Source organism: Alexandromys fortis, unplaced genomic scaffold (assembly GCF_014885135.2).
Source record: "Alexandromys fortis isolate MF-2015 unplaced genomic scaffold, M_Fortis_MF-2015_v1.1 scaffold_76, whole genome shotgun sequence".
Classification (NCBI taxonomy): Eukaryota; Metazoa; Chordata; class Mammalia; order Rodentia; family Cricetidae; genus Alexandromys; species Alexandromys fortis.
In genome coordinates, this window is record NW_026067997.1 from 1989003 (window position 1) to 2000287 (window position 11285).

The following is an 11285-nucleotide window of genomic DNA, read 5'->3' on the forward strand; positions in this document are numbered from 1 at the left end:
ACAAAAAAGGTCTTCATTTCAGTGACACAAACAAGTACTTATTGATGCAATAATGTTATCTGGGATTTACTTAAAAATAATCCTGAAACTGTTTGAATATGTAGTAGATATGAAACAAATAGCTTATGATTGACAGTTGTGAAGGTTGGGTGATAAGTAATTGGTTATTATACTCTTGTTATGTTTGTACATGGGAGAAATTTCCAAGAATAAAACAAACAAGTGTATAGAACATTATGTAACCCTGTGCAAACAGGACCATTGTGGGCTCTAATTTCTAAGAGTGAATGTCTGTAGTGCTAAATAGAGGCAAGGTCCTCAAGGCCTGCTCTGGCCTCGAGACAGATGTATATAACATATGGTCTGTATGACCACCCATGTTTCTGTATGTGTGCATGTATGTATAAGCAGTCACTAACTTTTCTGCTTTCTCCATCATTTTATATGGGTTAACTATTTACTTGAGCCCACAATTTGCATAATTCTGATATTGTAGATACATCATTAGGTTATGCCAGAACCGTGTTTTTAAAGGCTATGGGGGAGGCACATACAGACGTTGGACAGTCAAATGTGTGGGCAGCAGTACTCAGGTGCCTTTCTTTTCTGCTAAGGATTCAAACTCCTCCTAGTTACAAGGAACCTCTGCCTTGTTGCGAGCAAGTAAGTACCTACTTCCTGCTATAGAAATCGAGGGACTCTAGGCATTGTCTTTTCCTCTTCCTTGGCATCAAAGCTGCATGCTTAGCTTTATTGATCTGTTTGGAACTCTCATTGTCCAGGTCTGAATGGAAATCCCGAGGAGAGTTAGCTATTAGTCAAGGCTGTAGAGTTGGCCTACACTGGTCACACGTTCCAAAGTTAACGGAATTATTTCTGTAGTGTGACCTTGGTTGTGTTCCCTGTTTTAACCTTTCTTTCTCCTTCCTTCCTTCCTTCCTTCCTTCCTTCCTTCCTTCCTTCCTTCCTTCCTTCCTTCCTTCCTTCCTTCCTTCCATCCATTTGGTAAATTTGACTCTCTAATTTTCTCCACAATTTCATGATATACAATCATTATTTCAGTAAGTTCTATTTAAAATGAACAGAATCAACTTTGATATCCTCTAAGAATCTTGATTTCAATATAGACTTTCTGGTGGGTTGTTTTAAATAAAACCAGTTCTTATTGTAGAAATACAAACAAAAGCTCAATTATATTTTAAATTTAAATTTTAAAACAGGATACGATTTTGTATCATTCTCTTATATATGACATTATTCCCATGCACATTTAGTAAGAATATTGGTAATAGAATCTTTTTAATGCCCAAGAACAAATAAAGTAAATTGAGAATAAATATTACAATGTAGTCTAAGCCACAATACTATACTAAATAACAATTATTTAGTATAGTATTTCTAATAATTATTTAGTACAGTATTTACTAAATAGTAATACTACAATAAATTTTCTGAAATTATATTTTAAAATGATACTGTAAATAGCCATTTTAGAGTATGAATAAAATTCATAATAAAATAAAATATAGACACATTAACATTTATTTATATTACACACTAAAAACCTCATCAAATCATAGTTCTTCACAGAGTAACACTATCTAGCATATATACTGGGTGTATAAAATATATCTTTTTCACTATTTAATAAACTTAATGTGTTAAATTTTAATCTCAGGTAACATTAGATTTTAAAATTATTAAATTAAAGCCAGGTGTGGTGGTATACAACTTTAATCCCAGTACTCAGGAGGCAGAAGCAGACAGATCTCTGAAGCCAGCACTTGAAAATTTAGTTTTTTTCTTCTGATTAAGGCTGAGAGAAAGTGTGTAAATGGCTCAATCCTCTTAAAGAGCAGGTCTCATACTGTGTACTATTGTTACTGATCTTGGTTGCCCAACATTAACTAGATGATGGTAAGACAAGAATGCTAAAGACACCATACACCTTGGTTTTAGGCCATGGAGAAATCAAGCTGGAACTAACCCACAACCTTCCTCCCAGTGGACTAGCTTTTATGGTGGGGAGGTGTTATGCAAGCCACTAGGAGAGAAGTCTCCTCAGTGGTACCACCCAGAAAGGGATCCTGCATCCTACAATCCCAATCTGCCAGGCAAGGTAGTGAACAGTGTCAAGAATGAATTTGAGGTCTGCTCCACACAAAAAACTTAAGTGCTTGCTAAAATGTAAAAAACAGTGAGGAGGGACAGTCATGCCATACAACAGGGCTCACATGGGGGGTTACTGGAAGAGGAGAGAGAAGGGACAGAAAAAGGGACAGAGAAAAGGGAAGAGTAGGGGACAAAGAGGGGGGCGGAGACTACCCCTGGAGATAAAGTAGCAGGAGAGAGGGGGGGAGAGAGAGAGAGAGAGAGAGAGAGAGAGAGAGAGAGAGAGAGAGAGAGACAAGGGAGGTGGGCAAGATCCACCTTTTAAAAGGAAATGTAGCGAATGTGCACAGGAGGTGTCCTTAGTGGCTGCAGCTGTCAGGACCCCAAGGAGAGGCCAGTAGGTGCCTGAACACTAACAGTGCTGCTATTGTAAATGTGGTCAAAAGCCCACGCTGGGGAGTTCACAGGCTCTGCAGTAACTTGCCTACTACTGTTGTTTGCTAAATGGACCTGGAGTCAAGGCCACTTCTCTCCTACCGTGTGGGGTCAGGGACAGAACTCACTGAGCCACCTAGCTGACCCTGGACTTTTTCTTTAGCTATCTATATTCCTTTCCATTTACACAATAGTTTTTTTTTTTAAACAGCTTTCAAGATGCTTTAACAATAATATTTACAGAAACCTGGTAAGAATGAGGGAGCAAATAAAATTACCTCTAAAACAAAACAAGCTGAGTCTCAGAAAGATTTTCAAGAATTGTGTTTCTAAAATGAATCAACACTGTAGACACACAATTATAAATCTTCGGGACCATGACCTCAGGGCCTTTCCATGCTTTGGGAATATCTATAGAAGGGTGGCTGCTGAGATCTGTGAGCTTCTTGTGAGAACACCCCTTGGCAGCTAGTCTCTAAGGCAAAGTTGACTTAACAGATCAGAGAAATGGCAAAAGAGCTTTAAATGACTGTCACAAAGGAACTACCAAACAGCTAACGAAGTCAGGACAAACAGGTCTATTTTTTAAGTTGAGCATTTTTATTTGTTGTGTTTTGTCTTTTTTTTTTTTTTTTTTTTGAGATAGTTTCTCTATGTAGCCTTGGAGTCGCCCTGGAACTCACTCTGTAGACCAGGGTGGGAATTCGCCTGCCTATGCCTCTTTAGTGCTGGGATTAAAGGCATGCACCACCGCCACCCAGTTCAAGCTGAGCATTTTGAGTGAGTAACAGACAAGAAAGAAGGGCACACATGTGTGCGTGCTTGTGTGTGTGTTGAGAGGATTGCCTATACATTTATTACATCATGTTTTTAATCTATTCTCCTTCAGCATGAGTTGAAAATTTAGTTTGCATTTATAATTAGTGAAACATTCATAACTGAACCTTATGCTAAGTGGTATTAAAACCATAGCCACTGAGATATGCTCTGTAGGTGAAGAACAAAAAAGACAAAAGTCTTTTTAGAATTTCATTTGAGAGCTGATACAAAAACTGAAGGAAATCACATGACAAAAAAAATCTATCAAATTTTAATTGTTTTTTAAAAAAGCATCAAGGGAATTCTCAGTCAACTCTAAAAGCTGCTTCTGTCGTGCATATGACTATTTTCATGTTTTGCATTTGATGCAAACAATACTGAACTGTTTACATATTCATGAGTTACACTTTCAAATACACACCTGCCAACGGAACACACTGCTTTACATGTGTAATAGGGTTGTTTGCTGGCGTTCTCAAGGTCATAGAGTACAATCACACCATCTGAACCACCCGATAACATGCTGACAATGGAAAAAGTCACATTAATCACTGTGAGAAGTCCACCTATTGATGGTGATTTCATATCTGCAAACATTGGCCTATATACACCCCAAAGTATTAAGGTAATAAGTACAGTTAATTCTAACAAACTTTAATAAACTGAAATGTCTTAATATTTACAAAAGAACAGATAAAGAAAAACTCAATCTTTGATCATTTTAAGTTTACCCCAACAACTGCAAAAAATAAAAGATGGTAGAAATAAGATGGAAAAGACACTTAAGAAAGTAAAACATTACGGTTATATTTTACATGTCTTCTTAAATCTGTACAAAATGAAAACAGTGGCTACCTGTTCCTGGGCAAGTTATATCACCTATCTCAACTTTCAACATCTGTAAGAATAGCAACAATGGAGTATGTGTTGGGGGAGTTCTCCCCTAAATAACAAAGCTGACGTGGCAGTAAATGGAAGCAGGCTTCCTTTCCTTCATAATCATAATCATTCACTTCGTCTGTCCCGAATGCCTACAGAGCATAAGGCACTGTGCTAGTAACTGGGAACGACACAGGCACACAGGCCACCTGGAAGGCCAGTCTAGCAGGAACGACCTTGTAAATGCCTCACAAACTCTATGTACTAATTGGAATCACTGTGGCAATGGACGCTCCTTTTATTTTAGCTTGAAGCTTCAAGGATAGCATCCTTGGTCATGTCGTATTAAAACTGGTACCTGAAGGCAGAAGAGAAAGTAGCCAGTAAGGTGTGGGAAGTTAGCGATCTGTACTCAGTCTAGTGACCGAAGGAAGAAATATGTTGCTGATGTACGCATGTAAGGAAGGGAGATGGGAGAGAGAAGAGAGGTCTAAGGACCACGCATTCAGTCTTACTTTTTTTGGGGGGGTGGGGGAAAGGTTTCTCTGTGTAGCCCTGGCTGTCTTGGAACTAGCTCTGTAGACCAGGCCGGTCTGGAACTCTCAGAGATTCACCAGCCTCTGCCTCCTGAGTGCTGAGATTAAAGTCGTGAGCACCACACCTGACTACTCAATCTTACTTTTAATAGTGAAGGGTGCTGTTCTTCAAACTAGTCTATTACATTGGTAGAGACTGTCAATTATTTGATTAGAAAAGCTTTGAAAAATGATTTCTAAATAGTAAAAGTAACATGTAAGTACATGCTCAACAACAGAAAATTCTTTATATCAATTCAACTAACTTACAACATTAACTTGTAAAACATTCTTGTTTTTTTGTTTTTTGTTTTTTCGAGACAGGGTTTCTCTGTGGCTTTGGAGCCTGTCCTGGAACTAGCTCTTGTAGACCAGGCTGACCTCGAACTCACAAAGATCCACCTGCTGGGATTAAAGGCGTGTGCCACCACCGCCCAGCTGACTGTTTGTTTTCTAATTATGATTTTGTTTTTTTTCATAACATTATCTGAAAGAAATCTTAGAATTTGAAGCTGTAACATTTAACTGACCTCTCTGGAAGCCATATTTTCAGTTTAGAAAGTAACAGTGGGTGGTGAACAGTGCACTAAATTCAGAACAAAGCCTACAAAAGCGAGAACTTTGATTTTTCCCATATACACAGTATTTCACATCCAATATTTTCACTGTTTCTATCTTTCTACCTCATTCAGGGTACCATTTTTAAAAAATATTTTTTACGAGATGAAAATCTTTTTGAAGAATGATCTCTTTTGGATCAAATTTAACTAAAATCTTAGATATTCCAAATTTTATCCCACTATTACACAAAACACAGTTGCCTAATTAAAAACAGGCACATCTATCTCATCAAGAGTTCTTCAGATGTCCTCAAGGCCCTTTCCCCAGCACCACCCCTTCTTTACCTTCAGCTACTTACTAATATCGCCAGCTTCCTTTCCTGAACACTGCATAATTCACCACTCCAAAGTGTATCATGAATTGTTTTAAGTGAACACAGACCTTCACCACTCTGTGCTTCTTTGCTCCCTTGACCTGTTCCATCTCTGATTTATCATCTGGGCTAACGCCCAGGTCATTTGCTCTGCAACTTCCAGTTTAGACTTTTAGACTGAATTAAAATAAACTTTACTTAAAACTGGTTTCTTTATTGTGATGTGATACCAGCAGTCAAACCAATACCTAGATCTACAAATTTATACATTTACAGAAAGTATTGCTACTTTCCAGAAGTATTGGTTATGGTCCTGGTTATTCTAGCTATCTGATTTCAAGCCAGCAACAGGCAAAGAAGGGCTAAGGACTGCAGCACTCCAAGAGTTCCTGTACGCTACTGATGATGTCTGCCTTCTGGCCTTGAAAACCAGTTTGAGTAGATGGAAAAGGCTTAATTCTCAGAGTATTTTAGACTAAAGAAAAAAAAAATAGTCTTCCTTTGGGCTTTTTGTGACCCTTTCCCTTACACACACACTGACAGTGTGACCCTTTCCTTACACACACACTGACAGTGTGACCCTTTCCTTACACACACACACTGACAGTGTGGCCCTTTCCCTTACACATACACTGACAGTGTGACCCTTTCCTTACACACACACTGACAGTGTGGCCCTTTCCTTACACACACATTGACAGTGTGGCCCTTTCCCTGACACACAGTGACAATGTGACCCTTTTGTTACACACACACCAGTGTGACCCTTTCCCTTACACACACACTGAAAGTGTTACCTTTTCCCTTACACACAGTTGTAGATCCGTAGACAAGGCTGGTCTTGAACTCAGAGACCCATCTGCCTCTGCCTCCCGAGTGCTAAGATTTAAGGTGTTTGCCACCATGCCTGGTTCTAGTTGTAGATTTTACTCCAAGTGAAAAGGTTTATTTTATTATAGTCTCAAGGTTATTTTGCTTGCTTGCATTGGTCTTCTGTGTCGACTTTTGTCATATGCAGTCTGGGTCTTCTTGGCCTTTATTCTGTTTGTCTGACTACCTTCACATCTGTTGTCAGTGCTGAGATTGAGCCTATAGCCTCACACATGAGAGGCTAGCACTCCACTACTGAGCTACAGCCTGGTCCTTCATCCCTTCTTTCCTAATCTTAAGTTCTCTACACTTCTGCTTTCTGTTTCTAAGGAATTACACCTGTGGTGATTTGCTTGTGTTCTTATGCTTTGTCTCATTTCTGAAATATTTTTCTTTTATTTCTAATTTTCCATGTGTTTGATAACCTCATTTCTGAGATTTTTTACATTTGAATTTATTCTTTCATGGATTCCATGTTTTGGGAATTAGGCAAGAGATGATCAGTTGGTAAAGTGTCCACCACACAAACATAATGACCAAAGTTTAGATGCCTCAGGAGCTGCACACATATAAATGCACACATGAATGTGTACCACACACATGACAACAAACTGACTTTTCATTAGTTTTGCAATATTATATTAGCATTCTCACATTTTATGACATAACCTGTCAGGCATGAAGTCATTGCAGTGGCCATCAGTTCTCTTTATTCTCTTAGCTCTTACATCTCATATCCTATTTTTGCATATTTTCATATTCTTTCAGAATGGAGTTAGAGTTTAGGTTTAGAATTTATATTTTAGAATTTATAATCTAGATTTAGAATAACGTTTAAACTTTTATTCTCAGAAAAATCCTCATTCTAAAATATATTTTCATTCATTTTGAAAGATACTTAAAAACAAAAGTTTTTAATTAGAATTTTTTCTGGTTCTGTTCATGTCCTAAACTTTTAGGTGAGCTGTCCTTTCCCCTGTGTCTCTAGCACCACACTGCTCAAGCTGGGTTCTATTTTTCAGTGTGGGGCTCTGTTCTGCAGGGAGTGTTGACCTATTAGTTCCTAGGAATGATTACAAGGGCCACACTGAGCTCCTTCCAGCCTCGCCTGCTACTGAGGCGTGACATGCTTTCTTGAAATTAAATGACTTTCTGTTTAGTATTTTACACTAATATTACTTAACTATGAGGTTAGAATTCTGCTAATCATGACCATATTATGCTGTGGGACAATGGTCTGTAACCTATCAATTGTATTTTAATAAAATGCTGATTGGCCAGTAGCCAGGCAGGAAGTATATAGGTGGAGCGATGAGAACAGGAGAATTCTGGGAAGAGGAAAGAGCAGTCTGCAGTCGTCATCCAGACACAGAGGACAAGATGTGACTGCCTCGCTGAAAAAGGCACCAAGCCACGTGACTAACACAGACAAGAATTATGGGTTAATATAAGTTATAAGAGTTAATAAGAAGCCTGAGTTAATAGGCCAATCAGTTTATGATTAATGTAGACCTCTGTGTATTTCTTTGGGGCTGAAAGGCTGCAGGACTGGGTGGGATAGAAACCTCAGCCAACAATATTAAAGAGGTAGGGCACTGTTTTTATGTTAAAGGAGGAAACTTACAAAAGGTGATTAAATTAGAATTTATAAGATATACAAAATTTAATCTTCATAGGTGGTATGCAAATGTATTCTCTGTAGTTGAACCTTCTAAAAATGCAGTGTATGGGTAGTCTTCTTAAAAGCACACCTAATTGTGGAACTGCAGACTGGTCTACCAGATCTGTGCATTCTGGCTGTGACTGTGGTTTTTAGTGCTTCTGCTACAGTGTTCATAGTGGATGATAAATATTAAAAGAATTTTGAACAACTTAAATGTACACTGATGTTTGTTAAGGAAATAAAAGACTTGGTTTTTGATTTGACATATACTTTCATCTTGATTTCTTCCTTCTTGCTCCTGAGTGGGACTGAATATGTCTTAGCAAACAAAGAAATAAACAATTGTATCTTTTACCATGTAGTAAAGGGAGTGCTACTATGCTGAGTGGTTCAGACTTCGACTGCCCCGTGGAAATGCTCTTCATCCTATATTCCTCAAACATACTCCACACATATGTAAACTGTAATTCCCCAGTTCAGACTGACTCTGCTAACAGGTTACACTATGCCAAACAGCTGGGCTGGAACACTAGTATATTTTCTCCCCACTGGCACCAACGACCAAAAGAAATCATCTGTCCTTTATTCCTTGGATCTGCACCTAATTTTACAAATGAGAGCCCACAACTGTCTTTGAACAGGAAATACTATGTTTTGCCTTGAAAAGCTAGGGAAAAGGAAAGAATTATTGTGTGCCATCTTTTAAATTTAGCCACGTGCTAAATGGAGAACTCTGTTCACCACACATTTCTTACACACCATTATTATGGCAGAGGTAAAAGCAGAAAGTGCGAGTCTGCCAGGCCTATCCTGACTTAGGTTAAAGCGAAGGACAATACTTTACTAAAACAAAACTCTAGGGTGACTGCTGAACAGACTATAGCACGAGAAACTCTTTTCCTTAGTTTTCTCTTTCTTTCTTTCTTTCTTTCTTTCTTTCTTTCTTTCTTTCTTTCTTTCTTTCTTTCTTTTTTTTAAATATACAAGGTCTAATTATAGAGCACATAAAGACTGATTTGTTCTATTTCCTGTAGTGCGGGGCTTGACCTGTTAGCAGAGTCAGGTCCTTGTGCATTGTATTTAAGGGTCCATTACTGAATACAGTGAAGAGCTCTGAGTTCAGTGAAGAGTGAAGAGCCCTTACATGAAGGGCTCTGAGTTCACCTTCCTTACTGCGGTTCTTTTCTCCTCCCCCTTCTGCTCCAGATTGAACCCAGATCCTTGTGCATGCAAATCATATATTCTGCTGGAGAGCTGCATTGTCCTCCAACCCCTCCTATATGAGTAGTGTGGTGTGACGACAAATTGTGACTAGCTACGGTGTGGACAATGAGCTGAAACAATTCAACATGCATGTGAAGCTGCTTTCAGCAGATTTTCTCAAATTCTTATGACAAATAAGCTAAACACGATCTTTCCCATCAAACAGCTATGGCAACTGGAAATTTAAAAGGTTAGGTAATTGCACAGATCACAGAGCTGGTAAGAAAGAAACTCAGGAAAATTGATGCTTCAAACTTAATTTGCCAAATACATTTCTGCTTTTCTATTTTAGTTCCCATTAGATTTCTTGACAGTAACAAGAAATATTTAAAAGAGCACCCAAGACACATCCCAGCACTTAGAAACCTACTGCATAACATAACTTCTTGGGTTTATTGATTTAACATGAATATATCTAGGTTACAGTAGTTTGGAGTATTGATCGAGCTGGCAACATTTTGCATATTTGATTCTGTTTTTACTTCAAATGAATAAATGCCAGCTCAACAAATGCAACAATTTAATTTTTTTAACATATTATAACTGATTTCTACTAATCAATTTAAAAAGATAAGCTTTAGATAGAAAAGTGAAGACACAACTTACTATCTTCCTTCAACAGGCTCAATGTCAAGAGTGTTAACTCCACTGCAATGGATTCTTTCAACATCTCTGTCTTTGTTTAACTCCAGTCCCAGGACCCTTCAAAAATTAAAGAGAAAAGGAAAAAGACTTAGCAATAAGAAAAACTTTAAAATAAGCAAATTCCTTATTTTCCCAAGATTACATGGATTACCACAAATCTTTATTTAGTCTCTTACCATATTTAAAGGTGTTCAGATTTGTAAATGTAAGCCTCTCAAACAAGTTCCCAACAATTATATGCAAATATTTCACTTGAAACATTACCTTAAATTTCATTTAAAGAGTTTAGTCCTTAAAAAGTTATCTAGGGATAAATTTGCAAGAAAAAGATTCTGATAAACTTGACTGAGGACACCCAGTGGATAAAAGTTTGAATTACACAATTAAAAAGATTCTCATTTCTCTGAGCATAGAAATGCAAATTATACTTCTTCCTGCAGCAGTTTAAACGAAGTGAATTATTTTCTTTTTCCCATTAGTGCTTTGATTTTTTTACATGTCTTTATTATTCTGAATTCTATCTTGGGCCCAAACATGAAATGTGTGGTATGACAGTAACCAGAGGCCAAATTTGCTGACTGAAGGACCAAGATGGGAGTTCCAGAAAACTGGGCAATCACAGCAAAGGTGGAGATCAGAAGGAGAGACCATCCTTGTCTTGTTCCTGATTTTAGTGGGATGGCTTTGAGTTTTTCTCCATTTAATTTAATGTTAGCTGTCGGTTTGCTGTAGATAGCTTTTATTATATTTAGGTATGACCCTTGTATCCCTATTCTCTCCAAGACCTTTATCATAAAGGGGTGTTGAATTTTGTCGAATGCTTTTTCCGCATCTAATGAAATGATCATATGGTTTTTTTCTTTCAGTCTATTTATATGGTGGATTACATTGATAGATTTGCGTATGTTGAACCAGCCCTGCATCTCTGGGATGAAGCCTACTTGATCATAATGGATAATTTTTCTGATGTGTTCTTGAATTCGGTTTGCCAGTATTTTATTGAGAATTTTTGCGTCGATATTCATGAGTGAGATAGGCCTGTAATTCTCTTTCTTGGTTGGGTCTTTGTGTGGTTTTGGTATCAGGGTAA

The 11285-nt window shown here is 37.8% G+C and overlaps 1 protein-coding gene across 4 annotated transcripts in view; it reads right to left on the bottom strand.

Moving 5' to 3' along the window:
* The window catches only part of Ercc8 (ERCC excision repair 8, CSA ubiquitin ligase complex subunit), a 38245-nt gene that overhangs the window by 23097 nt on the left and 3863 nt on the right, over nt 1-11285 (bottom strand). Inside the window, exons 1-3 of one of the 4 annotated variants that reach the window (XM_050160438.1) lie at nt 10157-10252; nt 4050-4105; nt 3788-3889 (exon numbers count right to left, since the gene is read on the bottom strand). In XM_050160438.1, the coding sequence (XP_050016395.1) occupies nt 3788-3888 (101 nt within the window). In that variant the 5' untranslated portion in view covers nt 3889; nt 4050-4105; nt 10157-10252. Of the gene's footprint in view, nt 1-3787; nt 3890-4049; nt 4106-10156; nt 10253-11285 lie in introns of those variants that run through there. The other 3 variants (XM_050160437.1, XM_050160441.1, XM_050160440.1) reach the window with 3 other exon arrangements.